The 19,746-nt window shown below is 31.3% G+C and overlaps 1 protein-coding gene across 1 annotated transcript in view; it reads left to right on the top strand.

The window, feature by feature from the left end:
• LOC111683373 (mucin-19-like) overlaps positions 1 to 18,567 on the top strand; it is a 27,183-nt gene extending 8,616 nt beyond the window's left edge. Inside the window, exons 5-9 of the mRNA XM_046955673.1 lie at positions 5,814 to 5,818; positions 8,208 to 8,395; positions 10,923 to 11,028; positions 11,931 to 12,091; positions 15,991 to 18,567. Coding sequence (XP_046811629.1) covers positions 5,814 to 5,818; positions 8,208 to 8,395; positions 10,923 to 11,028; positions 11,931 to 12,091; positions 15,991 to 16,902 — 1,372 coding nt within the window. The 3' untranslated portion in view covers positions 16,903 to 18,567. The remainder of the gene's footprint in view (positions 1 to 5,813; positions 5,819 to 8,207; positions 8,396 to 10,922; positions 11,029 to 11,930; positions 12,092 to 15,990) is intronic.
• Positions 18,568 to 19,746: the final 1,179 nt, after the last annotated feature.

Consider the following 19,746-nt stretch of genomic DNA (forward strand, 5'->3'; position numbering starts at 1 on the left):
AGTTAGTTAGTTAGTTAGTTAGTTAGTTAGTTAGTTAGTTAGTAAGTTAGTTAGTTAGTTAGTTAGTTAGTTAGTTAGTTAGTTAGTTAGTTAGTTAGTTAGTTAGTGTAGTCTTCTGACTGGTCTATAGTTAGTTAGTGTAGTCTACAGTCTGAACTATAGTTTGTTAGTTTGTTAGTTAATGTAGTCTACAATCTGGTATATAGTTAGTTAGTTAGTTCATTTAATAAAAAAACTCTAATCGCCTTATAACTTATCACTCCACCTACGTATTTTTCTTTCATATATGCATATTTAAGTTGGCATTAAAAAAGAATTTTGTGTTTGTAAAATAAGCCATTAGGTAAAACAAGATTGATTTGGGTATAGTTTTTCATCAGATTTTTTCCTACTTCATACCTTCACATTCACTATCGTCATATATGTTTACATTTTTCTTTTTTGGGGGAATATGTATGCAAACATACATTTAGTTTTCCATTTTGCCATAAGCATTTGGCAATCAGCAAAAGGAATACAAAAACAAAAAGAAATATTTAAGCAACTTAAATTTAAATGTTGAGTAGAGAAAAACAAAACTAAATTTTAACGTATTTAAATTGTTGAGCAGGACATGTTGTAGGTGATAAGATTTGTTGGTAAAATACGATAAATTATAGGATTTAGATTTCTGATAAAGATTGTTGGGTGTTTTGTAATACGAAAATAAGTTTAAATTGTACAAGGGTTAAGGTTATACATGTAATCAAGAAAAAGTAGGAAACATGTAATAATTTTTAGGATTTTCGAATTTTTTTAATATATAAAATAACAAATATTTAAAATATAAGGATTTTTTTATACATGAGTAATATCTTTAAAATAGTTTAAAAGATTTTTGAGAAACCTTTAATATATTAAGCTTTAAGTTAAAGTAACGTAAAATTAACATGAAATAATATGAATTCATGCTGAGTATATGAATTTGATTTTGTATGAAATTAAATTTTCATTCTCAATTTTTTTGACTTTTTAAAAATGCTATAGACGTATACGTAATATTTTACTAGAAATACACTTATATAAAATATTACTCATACGCAGGGGTCAAATTTAAAATTAATAGAAATTAAATACTAAAAGCAGTCTTAATATTTTTAACCAATTAAATTAAAATGAGTACATGTGTGTTTGGGTATCTTTTCAATTGAATTTTATTTTTATCGTTTCTAATTTATTGCAAAAAGGGGTTTGTAATTAACTTATGGTGCCTCCTGGGAAACATATTTGTAAGGCAGAAAGTAGTTGCTACTGCTTACACTTCTTATGAAAGATTGCATGGTTTTTGTATAGGAATCTTCGCGTAGAGGCTCTGACTATAGACGTATACGTAATATTTGACTAGAAATACTCTTATACAAAATATTACACATAAGAAGGGGTCACCTTTAAAGTTAATAAAAATTAAATTATAAAAACGCTCTTAATATTTTTAACCAATTAATTGAAAGCACATGTGCGTTAGAGTATCTTTTCAATTTAAATTTGTATAATGGGTTTGTAATTAACTTATGGTACCTCCTTGGAAGCAGATTTGTAAGGCAGAGAGCAGTTGCCACTGCTTATACTTGTTATAAAAGATTGCATGGTTTTTGTATAGAATTCTTCGAGTAGAGGCTCTGCTTAAGGAATCCGAAATGTACATAAGTATTTCACAAAGTTGAATTTGTGCTGTTTTGCGACAGAGAAAATGGTTCTAAACTTAGAAATATACAAAAATTTGTTTATTTTAGAGCTGAAGCAAATTCGTTCACCACAAGCAATAATATGACATTCAAAATCTTTTCTGTTAGGCAATAATTTAAAGCTGCAATTAAGGAAGCAGTTATATTTAGTAATTATATTTATTGCTTTCAAATCAAGAATGTTTTTTGCCGGGAATAATGGAGTTTGTAATAGTTATCAAGTTCCCAGGAAAAACTTTACTTAGCCTGTAAGCATATCTTGGTATGATTGCAATCCCAGTGCTATTAGTACACTTGGTCTGTCAGCACTATAAAGTGGCGATGATCAATGTATCTTCGGCCTTTTCTTAGAATGTTTAATCCCATAATCGGGAACGTATAGCTCACATGGCAGAGTTTCGGCCAAGTTTGTCTTGTCCCACTTATTTGAAATGTCCCTTCGGGGTATACATGGGGATTAAATCCAAATTCGGGGACATAGAATGTCGATTAGTTCGACCTGTTGAACGGAGCATCAAAAAAAGTTAATGTTAAGTATGAATGATACAGAATGAAAGTAGGGGTATACAAATCTTATCCGTACTTATATCTAGAGTGTTTCCTATGAGTGTGGCGGATAAATGAGAAGTGTGTTAAGTTTGATGGTCTTGTTTGAATGGTATACTTTTCAAGTGATACCATTGAATTTCCGTTTCGTGTTTAAGCAAACTACATTTATATCACAGTGTGTTCTCGGAATACATCTAAAGTGCTGTTGCAGATTTTATAGAGGACATTCCATTTAAAACTGAGGATATTTAAGTGAAATTTCGAATGGAGCTAGAGCTACATTTCAACATTTTTAATAGGTTTCGTCCCTGGAACAAATAAAGATTTTGACCTGTAATTTGATTACATGGACAGACGGATGGACATAGCTAAGTCGACTTGTGCGTTACAAACATCAGCATAAACCAAAAATATACTCTTCCCTCTAAAGTAGTGTAGGGTATAAAAATACCACCTGGAATAATAGAAGATCATGACCTGTTTTTTGATTACATGGACAGACGGACGGACATAGCTAAATCGACTTAGAAAATGATTCTGAACCGTATACTTTACGGTGGGTGTAGAACCATTATTATTGTGCGTTACAAACATCAGCATAAACCAAAAATATACCCTCTCTATAAAGTGGTTTAAAAATGCCACCTGCGTATAAAATACGCAAATTTGAGTTAGTGAGTCCTTTAAGAACTCACCCTGTGAATGAAAACAGAATGCAGTGAAATAAGACCTTCGAGGCAAGAGTTTACGTAAAACTCTTCCACATTTTTCATGTCTGATCTGGTATTCTTAGAGTTTTTTGTCCATTTCTCTCTTCAAATGAATCACTTACATACGATACAGGTTTACTTCTATGTAAGTTCAGATTAAAGTAGAACAAATTTTTTTGCCGTAATGATTCTTTTATAATTTCGTATAGACAGAAAACTACTACTTTTAATGTAAGAACAATTATTTGTAATTTTTTTTTTATAATAACGAATTACATACTTATTTGTACAAATTAAACAAAAAAGAAATTCAAACTTTCTTTTTTATTATTTTTTGCTTATTTATAAGACAACATTTCTTTTTCATACTTAGACATACTTATTAATAATCTCTCAATAACATTAAAAATAAGTGTAGTCGACAAATAGATTAATATCAATAACAATTGATGACCCTTAGGCAAAATTTTAAACAATAAATTGTATTAAATGTTTAAAAGAATAATTTTTATTTCAAAATAAGTAGTAAATGTTTATGACAGCTGCTTGTATTTGTAAAATGTATATCTTTAACATATTATTTTATATTAAACAAGCATTTAAAGCTTTAAGCTAAATAAATCAAGTAAAATGTTTGTTTTAAAGAAACCGTTTTAAGTTTGTTTAAATTAATTCCAAAAAAGAAACAGAGTTAGAGTTAAATGTAATTTTTTTTGTCAAAACTAAAACATAAGTAACAGTTGTGAATTAAAATTCATAAAAATTTTAAAATTTTCATGTATTTTAAGGTAATTTTAAAACACAATCTTTTAGAATATCATAGATAGGGATGTTGATTTTAAATGTAGGAGTGTAAAATTTAGCAGGAACATTATTTTCCCCCGGGGGAATGATACCTTGGCGAGACCTCCGCCTTGGTGTTATGGCAATCCCGCGGTATAAAGAGGTGGCCAATACCTCCAATCTAAACGGGATTGAAAAATTGGTTACAGTCTACTGTTTGGCTTAGTCCTTGCCTAGCTTGCCAGAGGTCAGACTAGAGCACCGCATAATCTGTTACTACGGGTGGCCAGTTGGCCGCAGTACTATGTCCTGGCTGGTCAGTTGGTTGAGGTTTCTTAGGGATCCACGTAGTGACTGTGGTTTAAACCCAAATTCGCGGGGAGAGTAGGAGGCGGTTAAAAGACTGATGTATGATAATAGTCAATATATTTCGGGAAAAGTTCGGTGCTGTTGCCGAAAACAACAGATACCCCGCAGTCGAGTGACTGTGGGACTACCCGTTAGAAATGAGTTGGTATTAATTGTATATGGTACGGAATGAATGTAAGGTTTGAGCGGGCCTTACCCCACTCGTCTACCTAATGAATGTGTCGTATGCTGGGTTGTATGACGATGGATGAAAGGTACATTTGATACCATTGAATTTTCCTTCCTTGTCCAGATATGTTCAGGGTTTACTCTGTTCATCTGTTCAGAATTACCATTGTATGTTCCTGTGAGTAAGTACAATGTCCACGGCTTATTGATGATTGTACTTCGGTCTACCGGTTACGTCTCTAGGTGCTGTTGCCGAATCAACAGACGCCATCCAATGGTCAAGAGATTAGATAGTTCGAGTACTCCAGCAAAGTACTTGTGCATGGACCGGTCAGAAAAATGCCAGCGGCGTCCTTCATTGAAGAACAAAGGGGCGATGGTAGACCGTTCTCAAGTCTACCCAGTGGTTGAAAAAGACCACCGTGAGATAAGGCCGTCAAAGCAGGTGCTCACGTTAAAACTCTCGACATTCCTGTATGAAATTAAATTTGTAAGACAGAGAGCAGTTGCTACTGCTTAGACCTGTTATGAAAGATTGCATGGTTTTTGTGTGGGATTCTTCGTGTGGAGGCTCTGCTTAAGGAATTATTCTTCAAAATCATTCGAGAAATCAAAAATATATCAAATAAATATGGTATTTAAATTCAGTATGTAAAATTAATCTTCTTACCTTATTGTGCACTAAATTTTTCTTTATAGATATGAAATATGTATGTCAAGATGATGTATGCAACATATACATACATATGAATATGTATTTGTTAGGCCATATATAGTAACTGAACTTTGTGGTTATAATTTACATGTTTACCACGTATGTTTGGATTTCAACAACTTGACGCTTTAGTTCTACATACATACATGCATACTTATACATACATATTTTGACTGAACCTTTATTGCTACTTCTATATAACTCCTGTACTAATGGCTTCATATGTCAACAAAACAGGCATAAGCATAAAAACAAACATACTTTTCATATGACGAAAAAAAAACACTCAACATTCGAGCAACAAAAACTAAATTGAACACCTATGGTAAAAATACATATATACGTACATATCTAGAGGTATGCCAGCTGGAGTAAAATTGCGTATGTTGTTATAAAGTGGGTGAAAGAGTAAAGGATACAATTTGAAATGGATTAAATTTCGCACGTACAAACAAAACGGTGACACGCAAAATAGCAAAAAGACAAAAGCAACTACAACAAAATATTAATAAAAACAAGAAAAGCGAACCAAAAAAAAAAACAAACGTTGACAACCTTCCTATGATTTATGATTGTTTTTATTGATTGTGATGCAAAATATAACGATGTCAAAACAACAACAACAACAACTACAATATCGACAAACAATGTTTATAATAAAAACAAATGTAAACAAGTTACAAATGAACAAACACATACACACACACCCATTTACATTTTATAAAGGTTTATTTGCTTTTTTGTCGGAGAAGTGGAGAGTGAGTATATAACTTTGTTTGTATGTTCAATTATTAGTAAGCGTAAGTTTGTGTGGGTGTGTATATGGGTTAATAAAAAAAGTGGTTTTATGATTGACGGTGTATGTATGTTGTGTGAAAAATATTAAAAAAAAAAATCGCTACAATAACAAACAGTAAATTTCTATGTAAACTCAAGTGTGCACAATGGGGAGAAGGTTCATTGAAAGTGTTTAGTTACTAAGAGGGTTTTAAAGTATTCTTCCAAAAATATAATAATATAAGAAAAAGAAAAACAAGTCTCTTGTTTGGTTTGTAGATTAGTTTAAGGAAAAATTTTTAAATAGGGTAGAAGGGGGACCATACGCCACTTTTTTTTGAGGCGACCCCAAATTAAAACCACAATACATATTCTTAATTTTTTTCTTGGTTCGGATACTTAGATATTTTGGGTTTAATTTTATTCCTTTCAATCGTTCCTAAGTCATCCTCATGTACATATTTTTTTAACTTTACCTCACTGACCAAAAACGGCGATACCGCCCATCCATGGGGTAAATGCGCCAAGGGGATGGGACAGATTTGTCATTAGTAAAATAAAAGAAAAAATACAAAAATAAAAACTTATTTTGCTGTTTTATATTTTAATTCATTAAAAAAAGTATAATAATAAATTGTTTATTTCACAAAACTTAACAAATTAAGACAAATTATTACTGATTTTTTCTATATTTTTTAACCAAATTTTGTTCTACATCACAATCATAACATATATTTGGCGCATGTGCCCCACGGGCAGTTCTAGGGTTTAGTTTAAATTTTTTCGGGCTTCAAATTATATTATCGAAAATATTATTATGTCTTATTGTTCATTATTATTGACATTCTAATACTGACCAATATATTTTTTCTATCACAAAAACTAAAAACAATTAGCACAAAAAGTTCACACAGTGAAATATTTTCACAGCCCTTTGAAAAACAATTAATCATGTCTGCTTCCGATCATATGTAAAGTTAATGTTTAAAATTTTCAGGGATGATAGATAATTGATAATGCGATAAAATCGATTACTCAGTTTTCGAGTTATTCGCTATCAGCTGATGTGTCCCTATGGCTATGATCCCCCTTCTACCCTAATCTGTAAAATAGTCTGTGTAGTAGTCTGTAGTGTAGACTCTTAAGTACACTGTGCAGTACTCTGAGGAATAGTTTGTAGATTACTCTATGGATTTGTCTGATGATTAGTATTTGCAGTAATCTGTGAAGTAGTCTGTGAAGTAGTCTGTGGAGAAGTCTGTGGAGTAGTCTGTGGATTAGTGTGTGTAGTAATCTGAGAAGTAGTCTGTGAAGTATTCTGTGAAGTAATCTATGGAGTAGTCTGTAGATTATACTGTGCAGTAATTTGTTGAGTCTGTGATGTAGTATCTTTAGTAGACTGTGTAGTAGTCTGTGGAATAGTCTGTAGAGTAATCTATGGAGTAGTCTGTGCAGTAATCTTTGCGGTAGTCTGTGAAGTAGTCTGTTGAGAAGTCTGTAGATTAGTCTATGAGGTAGCCTTTGGACTAGGTGTTTTATGCAGTGGTCTGTGTACAAGTATTTAGATAAGTCTATTGGAAAGTTTATGGACTAGTATATTAACTAGTTTAGACTATCTAAGGATAACTATGCAAAATGGTATTTTATTACTCTATGCAGTGATCTATTAACTATTTAGAGGAAAAGTATTTTGATTAGTCTATGGACTAATAGAAAAATTTATTTACTTTTCACTTAGGTTTGCGTATGAGTAATATTCAATTGTTTTTACATACATGTTACTCATACGTATAAAGGGGAAATTATGTTATATGTATATCATTTGATCTACGAACTAAATAGACTAATCTTCTGACTTAAATATGCGTATGAGTATTATTCCTATATGACTGTTATGGAATATTGCTCATACGTATATGCAAAAAAATAAATTATAGTGGAACTGTTGATATTGGAAGTAAATTTTTAAAAACTAAAAAAACTCATTTTAAGCGCTGTTAAATAATTTTGGTTTTTAGCATTTGTAAACATGCCATTGTGCAATATTAAAACCACAACATGTCAAACATCTATGACGAGCAAAGGCTTATACATACACAACAACAGTCTCAGTGAATGAATGACTGACTGACACAAACCTGCCATTATAATGGTTTTATACAATGACAGCAGCAACAATAAAGAAAAAACAACAGCAACAAATAACAGCAACAATAACATATCATATGTAAACTCTTATTCTTTTTCATATTGAATCATACAATTCAATTTAATTTTTTTCTTTCTCTCCCTCTCTACCACAATTTTTTCTTCCCTTTATGATGATCCCGCACCCATATAAACATACATATATGTATGTATTTGTTTTTATATTAAAAACAATAATAACAACTACAAACAAAAACTCTATAGATGATGATGTATCCTTGACGTTGTCACCCGTTATCGTGGGGAGTGTCCTTACAATTGTTATTATTAGTTTGGCTATAGCTTTGAAAATATTCATGATGACATTTTTACACAATTTACGTCGCAATCGTCAGCATGGTACAAAAGCAACAGCCACAGCTGTCGTGGCACAAACGGGTGATGTATATAAGGTATGTATTACAACAACAACAACATCAATATATTTTCAGTTATTTATATCTACAATCTGTATTGTATGTAAACATACATATAAACATATACATTTACAGATTGCTTGTATGTTTACTTGTTGATTTAGAAATAGCAATATATTTGTTTGAGTGTATTTTTTTCATGAAGGACATTTATGGTCAAAGGGAGTTGTCGTATACATACGTATGAATATTTTATTTTTAAATCATACATGATTGACAGCAGTGTAAAAATGAAAATTATGACTTTAAAAAAATAAACACGTAAATATGAAATGATTTAAGCGTTTCATTTCATATTTTACTAATGAGTTTTGTAATGAAAATACAATGAAAGAAAATAAACATTATCTGAAATTTATATTATTACATTGGTGGAATGGGACGGTAATAATGTTACTTAAATTATAAATATTTGACATTTTTTGATTTTGGCAAAGTAATAAAAACTCTTCTTGTTCTCATGACATCAAATTGAGTATTAATTGATCAGTAGAAGTATTTTAAAATATTTTTTCAAAAATTTACTTTTAAATCTTTTTACAAGAAAATAGGATCATGAAAGAAAAATCTGTGAACATAGTTTTACTTAATTTAGTCTCTTGTTTCTTTGAGATACTATTCAGTATTACGATCATATGTACCATTATGAATGGAGTCAGACTGGAAATTACTATTTAACTGAACACTCAACATTGTAGCCATTAAGTGTTCATTTAGAGATATTGCTACCTAAATCACAAACACATAGAACACAATGTCAGCAGGTGTAGTACGGACAATATTAAGCTGGTAACCTAATGACTTAATGGCTACTTGAGTTGTACTTAATTCATTCATCAGACTAAATGTTCGTTATAATAATGGCTATTCATAAATAATTATAGAGTTTGTTGAATCATAACTTTTTTGATTCTTACCTCGATTCTGGCGACATTTTACACTGACGACTAAAAGTGTGGGTCGTGAACCAGATTAACTTTTGTTCTTCTGGCAAAAATATTATAACGAGCTGCAAACTGGCTATAGTTTTGGTTCTTATCAAGTCTAGTTTATTTTGTTAGTTGTTGGGGCAGTATGATAGTACGTATTCTGAGTGGACACACGAGCACATTTATGCAAAATTGGACATGCGGATTCAGACTTATGTAGAGCATGCGGAGATGACATTGCAACTCTGAAGTACATTCTTTGCTACTGTCAGGCATTCGTCGAAGTTAGATCCAAGTATCTTGGAAGTGATGTTATTCCGAAAATAACATTCCTGACTAACACTGATTGACAAATTCTTAGGAATTACGATCAGGAAACTCAGTTTCTGAACACTGAAAAATAGTTCATACAGTTCCTTTTTTTCTCATGATAAGGAGCGCATAACAGGCCCGATAGTGACCTAGGTATATTTCTTCGGATTTGATATAGTATAAGTACTCCTATCAACCTTACCTAACATAACCTATAGACTTAACTTTTGACTTTTCCCTTTTAATTATGCGTATGAGTATTATTCAAATATGTCTGCAATTGTATATTGCTCATACGTATATTGAAATAATAACTTATGGCGAAAACACACATACAGCAAGCGAGGCAAATTTTAGGTTGCTAAGGCAGTCGTCCTACTTGGATACATGTACTGGTCCCATTGTGATATCCAGTATCGTATTACGCCTCGAGTCGCTCATGGCACATTAAATGTCCATGTTGAACATGGAATTATACCAAAGGTACGAACAAATGATTTTACCCAATTCATCGTATAGTCCTGATAACATAGAGGATGGGACAGTAATAAATGAAATGTTCAATATCGTTATTATGTCAACTTTTCCGAAAAACCTTGAGTTCAGGTATTTTAGGATGCCTTATTAGTTTAGCTGCCAACAGTCATAGCCTCAGTCTTTAAAGTACCAACAAACTTCTACCATCATGATGCGTCATGAAGATATTTGTGGCTCAAACTACATGAACAAGCTTCACTGCGGTGGTTTTATAGAATCACCTGTAAGACCCTGAGGACTAATTGTCCTCTTTTTAATGTATGAGTCGTCTTAATGAAGAGAAATTGGAACTGTGTTCTATCTACTCTATATAGGAAAGCATTCAGTTGTCCCTATATTTGTTTTTGGAATAAAAGATAGGGACAAGTTTTGGAATAAGTTTTTAATATCATATTTACTTTACTAATGAAATCGGGTATTTAAAAATTAAAAGAAACCTAAAGTATACTTATTATTATAATAATTATTGCTCAAGAAGTATCTGTCCTTCAAACATAAGTTGACGTAAATGTTTTCGATTAATTTTAAACCAAAGAAATTATTGTTTTAATTTATTTCCTATTGCAACCATAATGTCCTTTTTAACAAAATTTGCTTAAAATTTGTCAGTCACATAAAATTATTATTACACTAATAAAATTCTACTTTTATAACATTGTTATACTTTTATGTATATTTATTTATCTTTTTATAAATTTAATATATTATTTCTCTTTTTTATAAAGGGCGGCATTGAAAAACCTCGTTGGCAGCATACAGATATTAAATCAAAATCCTCCGAAGATCTAGTAGAAGATGAACGTGACCCAGATGTTATACCATCACAATATGGTACGTGTATCTGATAAAAATCTACAATAACAATAAATAGCATTAAATTTACTAATTAATTTTTATATCTTGTTCTCTTTTTTCCGCTTTTTTTCTCTCTTTCTCTCATTCTAACACATGAACATAATACCATATGGCCACAACAAATAAAAATTTTAATCAAACAAATTTTACCATATTTTCAAATAAACGAAAAAAAAATCAATAAACACCGCTTCCTGCTAAATTTCTATTTTATTTTTTGTTGCGTATTTGTTTGCATTTGAAATAAAACATTTGTATATATCAATGTTTGCTGGTATTAAAAATAACAAAAAACAACAACAAAAATTCAATTCAATTTTGTCTGTAAACCAATTTAAACAATTTTAACCAATTCCAACCAATACTGACAAATTTCAAACCATTGCTACTGTTTGGTTTGGTCGATTGGTTGGTTGGTTGGTCTGTTTGAACGGTCGGTTACTTCACACTAATGCTCGATGATTTTTTTTTCGTTTTTGGAAAAAAAAACTATAACTGAAATGAAAATGAAAATACGGGGCGAAAAACACAATATAAAAATCCATATAACTAAAATCATGTATTCATATACATACTATATGTTTGGCCTCTTTTTTATTGGCCTTTCTAAAACCAAAAATCAAATCTTCTAAAATTTGTGCTCAATACATGTTATGTTGCACGTTCAATATGTACGCTATATTGTTTGTTGCATTCGTTTGCAATACAACACAAAAATTTAATAAATTTCCATCACAAACCAATCATTCTCAAACCCCATCACACATTTTCATTTTAACAAAAAAAAAAAAAAATCCTTCTCATTCACGTCATTCATTCATTGTTTTTATCCTACAAAAAAAATCACTTTCTCACACTGTTTGTTTAAACATATACAGTTGGCAGTGTAGGAAGTGGCAGTTCTACCAGTTCAGCTAATGCCAGTATTGGTGGCGTTAGTGGCAGCGTCGGTGTTGGCAATGGCATTTCAAATGCTGCTACAAATGGCAGTGTTAACCATCACTTTACATCAACATCGAAATGGTCACCGAGTACGAATGTAAGTATAATTGAAAAATATCAAATCTATATGAATTTTTATTTGTTTTCGTTTGTTTTTATTCAAAAATTTGTTGTTGCTGTTTTTTTTTCTTAATTTTTTCTCCATTAAGCCAAGAGTAAAAAAACAATAGATTTTTACTTATCATTCATTGATATCTGATGTAAAATAAATACAATTCATACATACTTACGTTCATTCAAACAAGAGTTGCAAAATGATTGTCAAATTTATTGCATATTTTTAGGAAAATTCATTGTTTTAAGAAATATTAGATAAAACAATTATGGAAATGTTTTTTTTATTAATGGTGCAAACATGAATACGAAAAAACATTTTTTTTAATGTTGATGTAAATATTTATTTATAATCAATTAAATATTAATTGACTGTAAAAATGTATGTAGATAAAATTAAGAGAATTTAACAGAATTTAGACAACAATTCACAGTTCAACAAAAGACTTAAAAAAGTAAGAAGCTGTAGTCGGGCGTAGCCGGCTATATAATACCCTACACCAAAAGCCATTTACTGTTTAATAAAACTGTGGATATGTGGAAGTAAAATTTTGATGGGATCTTTTTGGAGGGGCTAGGGTCAATTGAGGCCCTATAATTATAAAATTCATCAGGGTCATCAAGACTAGTATAGAACTTAGTTTTGCAGCTTTTTGTAGAGATTCAAGTATATTTAACATAACTATGAACTTAAAATCCCTATTTGGCGTTTCAGTTCTATGGGGCCTAGGTGAAATAATGGATCGATTATCAATAAGCTTCGTCTACAGTATCCTAAAAGATCATGTGCCAAATTTCATTGAATTATCTCCAAAATTGTGACCAGTAGTTTGATTACAAGGTTTAAAAGCTATATTCGGGGGTTCAATTGTATGGGGGCTAGGTGAAATAATGGACCGATATTAATCATTTTCAATAGGCTTCGTCTACGAAATAATAGAAGTTCATGTGTCAAATTTCATTGAAATATCTCCAAAATTGCGACCTGTAGTTTGATCACAAAATTTACATGGACGGACAGACAGACAGACGGACGGACAGACGGACATAGCTAAATCGACTCAGTAAATGATTCTGAGCCGATTGGTATACTTTATAGGATCTCCAAAATTGCGACCTGTAGTTTGATCACAAAATTTACATGGACGGACAGACAGACGGACGGACAGACGGACATAGCTAAATCGACTCAGTAAATGATTCTGAGCCGATTGCTATACTTTATAGGACCAATATTATTGTGCGTTATAAACGTCAGCACAAACCCAATATACCCTCCCCACTAAAGTGGTGTAGGGTATAACTATTTAACTGAAGAATGAAATACAATTTGTTACGTATGAGCAATATGTCATTCAAAATATAACTTATACAACCTGTATACTTATGTGAGTAAATGAAAGAGAACTGCTAAAAGAACAATTTACATAAATAAAGTGATATCTTGAAAACAAGTATGAATGTATAGTCGGGCATGGCCAACTATATAATACCCTACATTAGTCAGTATGTTAAAAATGTTTATTATTTTTTAAATAATTTGTTTATAACTTAATTCCAATATATTTGTACTTATTGTTGATAAAAAACAGTATTTTACAAGAGGGCTCAGTGGAGAGTAGGGGTAAACATTGTCCTATCCCTATAAATATTGGTAGAGTAATTTATGTTTACTACAAAGTTATTAATGTATAATTTAATCGTGTTTTTAGTGTTCATACGTAAATTTTGATTTTTAAATCATTTTCTGAAGAGTAGTTTCCATGGAGGCTAGGGTCAACTGAGGCCCGATCTTTACAAAAACGTCTAGTGTCACTTAAAGTTGTAAAAAACTAATTTTTGCTTTTATGTTGACATAAGAGAACATTTAACGTAATCATGAGCCCAAAATTTTTATTTTTATGAATATATTCGTAAATTTGTTTCTTTCTATAGAAGATTTACTTAAAATTTCTTGTTTTGTTTTAATAGACTTTTTTTGTTTTTGTAGAATGTAAAATGTTCCGTAAATTTCTCTATTAATTGAAAATCTTTGGAAATTTTGCGAAAATTTATATTTTCATAATTACTCTTTTTATAAAATTTTAGTCCCTTGTAGAATATCTTCATTCTCAGAAAATGTATCAAAATTTCCTCTTTTCATAGAAAATATTCTCAAATTTCCTGTATTTTATAGAAAATTTTTTGAAAACAGTCTGATTTCATAGAAAATTTTCAAATAATTTCTAATTTTATAGAAGATTTTTCAAAATATTTTACTTTTTAAAAGATTTTTAGAAAATTTATTTTTTATAGAGAATTTTAGAGAAAATCTCTTTTAATAGAGAATTTAAAAATAAATCTCTTTTTATAGAGAATTTTAGAAAAAATCTCTTTTTATAGAGAATTTTAGAAAAAATCTCTTTTTATAGAGAATTTTAGAAAAAATCTCTTTTTATAGAGAATTTTAGAAAAAATCTCTTTTTATAAAGAATTTAAAAGATATCTTATCTTTCTATAGATAATATTAGAAATAATATGTTTCTTTCAAAAATGTTGCAAAAATTCTCATTTTAAGAGAACTTTGAAAAATTAGCTTTTTACATAATATTTTAAAATTTAAAAAAAATCTCTATTTACAGAGAATTTTAGAAAAAATCTCTATTTTTATAGAGAATTTTCGAAAAAATCTTTTTTTATAGAGAATTTTAGAAAAAATTTTCTTTTTATAGAGAATTTTAGAAAAAATCTCTTTTTGTAGAAAATTTTAGAAAATTTCTTTTTCTTAAGAAAACATTGCAAAATTTCTCATTTTATAGAGAATTTTTAAAAATTTTTAAAATTTTTTCTTTTCGAAAGAGAATTTTTGAAAATGGGTCTTTCTTTTATAGAAAATTTTGGAAAATTATTCTTTTTCTATTCAAAAAAGTTTTTTAAATAGTTTTGTTTTTATAGAAAATTAATTCAAATAGTCTTAGTTTTTAGATTTTTTTTTTGTTTTTACAAAAATTTTGAAAACAAAGTTTTTGAAAATATTTTATTTTATAAAAAAATTTTAAATGTTTAATTATACCCTACACCATTATATTAGTAGTATAATGCTTTTCGGCTTAAAATCACTTACTTTCTAAGTCGATTTAGCTATGTCCATCGGTCCATTATTTATCCTATCCCTCTACAAACGTGCCTCCGATAGCTTTTGGGTTCATAATTGTATAAAATGTTCTAGTAGGTGTACAAAAATCGGAAAATTTCCTTCTATTTTTAATTAAAAAATTAATTAATCTTTTTCTAAAAAAAGGAAAAAAGTATTACATAAAATGTACTGAATCTGAATACCATAAGTAAACGTTACTCATTTAACACTGTGCACCATATTCTATATCCTTAAGTCAAACATAATTTCAAGCATTACAAAAAGTTAATTCTCACATACGCATCATACAAATGCATTTACTTTATAATTATACATACATTTCATAGGAAGCGACAAAATAAAAAGGACATAAAGTCGAAAGACAAAAATTAGCAAATTTGTTTTACGTTAAAATGTTGAACACTTAAAGAAATGAAAACAACAAAATCTTAACGAAATTTCTTTTTTTCTTTTATTTTTATGCTTGCTTCCTCTATTTTGGAATTTTTTATGAATTTAACAACATAAAATCATTGTTGGATTGAATGCTTGGCGTTGTCTGTTAATGGAATAAATGGCACATTATTTGGCATACAAAAACATGGTTACCATCGAAATCAACAACATCATCATCATCATCGCCATCAACTCTTGTAAACAACAACAACAATATACAATTACTACTTACAACCATTTCCTGATGTCCTGGTGCTATTTACAATTTTCTTTTCCTTATTTTTTTGGGTGCGGGAACCTTTATTAAACAGCAGCAACATACCAAAAGTTACGAAACAAACATGATGCAACAGAATCCTACGGGTGGTAATGGTGGAGTTGGTAGTGAGACTGCAGTTAGTATACCCATGCAATTTAATCAAATCAACGCACGCACCCATCTTTTGGCATCCGCCTCAATGATGTCACCAACAGCAACAACTGCATCGGCAGCTACAACATCCGGTACAGCATTGCTACATGCAACTGCAACAACAATATCACGAACTGGAGCTGCAGGCTCTAGTGGAGGTAGTGGTGCTGCTGTTGGTTTAATGCATGATGTAGGCAACATAATAGGTTCACCTACATCCTTAGCTTCAACATCAACAATAGCGGCCACCACTCACTTGCAGCAACAACTGCACTCCAGCGGTGTTGGTACACTACCACCCGGTCTTGGGACGGGTGGTGGCTATATATTAAATAGTCTCATTAACAGCAGCAGTGGCACAGCCATGTCAAGTTTACATCATACCTCAGCCACCTGCTCTCCCTCCGCTGCATCGTCGTCCTCATCGTCGACAAATGCAAATGCCAGCAATATTGTGGGTGGCATGATGGGTGGCGGTAGTATAGGTCGTGTTAACCTTCATCACAGTACACTGCATCATCACAATACGTTGGGTAGTCGTGGCAATCATGGCCATTATACAGGTCATCCTTCGCCCTCAACCATGATGTTAACATCGCAAACAACTTCTGCTCTGAGTGGTGGTAGTGGCAGTACACCGGGTTCTACAACTGGTGTTGGCCTACTTTTGGGTTCACATTCACTGCCATCAGCAGCACCATCGACAACAACAACATCATGTAATTCATCCACTGACCTGGACGATAACATTAACATCATGGCCATTAAGGATTGTTTAATGACACAGCGTGTGCCCGAAAGTTGTGTCTGAGTTGTTCCACATTGTAATTTTAAATTTATTTTTACCAGCAGCTGCAGTTAAACTGACACTGCTGTACCATTCGCATTGGCAGCAGCTATAGTATGTTCATTTTTAGGCGCTTAAGTAAAATATTGTTTGCAAAAACATGAACAAAAACAAAGCAAAAGAAAATGTAAAACAAAACAACATAAATGAAAAGAAAACTCCTCTTCACTTTTCACTCCCTCAAAGAAACAAAAAAAAAAAACTTTTGTAAAAAAATGAACAAGTTTTCCAAAAAAATTTAACTCTCGTTGGATAATTGAAAGTGTGAGGGAAGCGAGAGTGCTTGTGTGTTTTAAAATGTTTTTTATGTTTAAATATGTTTTTCTTTAATGTATGTCTCTCTGAATAAGTGTATGTGTCCCAGTGTGCGACACTGAGTGCATGTGTGTAAAAAACTTGTGCGTCTGTATGTTACTATGTTAAGTTTTATGTATGCGTGTGTATGTCAGAGTGTCTGTGACATTGACAGGATTTCTCTATATGACAAAAATTGATCATTAAAGTTTTATTTTATGGTATGAAAACAAAAATTAAACGATTTGTTTTTTAAACAAATTTATTTTTAGTAATTTTAATTTCGTGCTAAATTTATTTTATTTTTATTCTTTAGGCAGAAATTTTTTTATGACTTTTAGAGAATTGGATGCTTATCAGCGTTTAACTTTAACTGTTTGTAATAAAAATTAAATGGTATTAATTAAAAATTTTAGGATTTCATTATTTATTTTTTTTTCAAAACTAAGTGAACAGTGTCTAGTGGATTAGGAAGGAAACATTATATATTCTTCGATTTTTCAAAATTATGTTTTCAATTTACAATGATGATGCAATATTTTTTAAATGTAGAATAGATGGTTGAAATAAATGCAGATTTACTAATAACGAAAGCATTAATACTATTTAGTAATATGTTCCAAAGTTCAAGGACTCGATGATGTAAGCAAAAACACAGAATAAGCTTCCATAGATCATGGAAAAGTTATCTATGGTTTTAACCAATGAATGCCGATCATTCATAGATGTAATGGAATACTTTTTCATTAACATAACCATGACAGTGACCAATGAATAAATGAACTCCTAGCAATAATCTCAGAAACCTTAAAATATCTTTTCGTTTTCGATCGATTCGATGAGTTGATATTGCGTTTTTCATTAATGAAAACTATATGTATCCTAATGATTGACATAACATTGAAAATACAAATGTATTGTTCATACTTTTGACGGATCTTAATTTTATTAACCAGTTTTCTTACTGAGAAGTTTACCACTTGGCTTGTTGACTTATCATTTAAAGACATTCATACAAATGTTCTGGTATCATAGTTGTCAACGAGTTAAGTCCATATAAAGAGAAACACAGATTTTATGATAAGAAACAAGTCTGTAACTCTATCCGACATACTTTCGGAAAGAACACTAAAAACAGCAAAATCGGTCTACAAACAGCGGAAATATGAGAAAAAATCTTAATAGCGGAAATAAAAAACGGTCTACCATCACCTTTTTGTTCTTTAATGAAGAACGCAGGTGGCAATTTTTGTACATTGGTTCTGCTGGAGTACTCGAGCTATCTAATCTCTTGACCATTGGATGGCCTCTGTTGATTCGGCAACAGCACCTAGAGTCGTAACCGGTGGACCGAATTACGATCATCAATAAGCCGTAGACATTGTTCTTACTCACAGGGACACACTGTGGTAATTCTGATATGAACGAAGTAAACAATATCTGGACAAGGAAGGAAAATTCAATGGTATCAAATGTATATGATATATTTCATCCATCATCATTCAACCCAGCACACATCTCATTTATACGACACATTCATAAGAGAAAAACATAAGACACATTCATTATAGGTAGACGGGTGGGGTAAGGCCCGCCGAACCTCACATTCATCCCGTACCATATACAATTAATAACAACTCATTTACAACGCTTAGTTCCACAGTCACTCGACTGCTCTGTTGTTCTCGGCAACAGCACCGAACTTCTATCGAAATATTGACTATTTACATGCATCAGTCTTTTAACTGCCACTTACTCTCCCCGCGAATTTGGGTTTAAACCACAGCCACTTCGTGGATCCTGAAGTAACCTCAACCAACTGACCAGCCAGGACATAGTCCTGCGAGCAACTGGCCACCCGTAGTACCAGATTATGCGGTGCTCTGGTCTGACTTCTGGCAATCTATGCAAGGACTTAGTCAAACAGTATACTGTAACCAATTTTTCAATCCAGGTTAGATTGGAGGTATTGGCCACCTCTTTATACCCCGGGATTTCAATAACACCAAGGCGGAGGTCACGCCCCCGGGGGGTGTGCCACAAGTCAGCTGAAAAGGGCAGAGGAATATATGAATCAATGAAGATGAATGTAGCAAGTATCATATTTCTATATTTTTTTTGTCAATCCAAGCTTCGCGAGCTTATGAACGTGTTAACTAATGCTAGACACAGAGCTGACGGCTTGTCTAGATTACATAACAATGGTTGGCTCAAAGTTTGGTAACACAGTGCAATACAAAAGCACATATAGAGACAACACTTCTTGTTGAAAGACCCATTGCCCAAAGTCATAAACTTTTTGTATAGGCCGGCAAAAAAGTTATAATTTTTTCAGGATCATATCTTGCAAATCGTTCAGAATTTTGATTTACCCTTTGAGGCAAAATTGTAGCTCTTATCATAAAGGCCAAAAATTGTGAAAATGTGAAATTAAAAAAAAATTCTTAATATTTTAATATAAAAAAGAAAGTTTAACTTATTGAAATCACACTGATTTTATAAACAACATTTCTA

The sequence above is a fragment of the Lucilia cuprina genome, chromosome 2 (genome assembly GCF_022045245.1).
Source record: "Lucilia cuprina isolate Lc7/37 chromosome 2, ASM2204524v1, whole genome shotgun sequence".
NCBI lineage: Eukaryota > Metazoa > Arthropoda > Insecta > Diptera > Calliphoridae > Lucilia > Lucilia cuprina.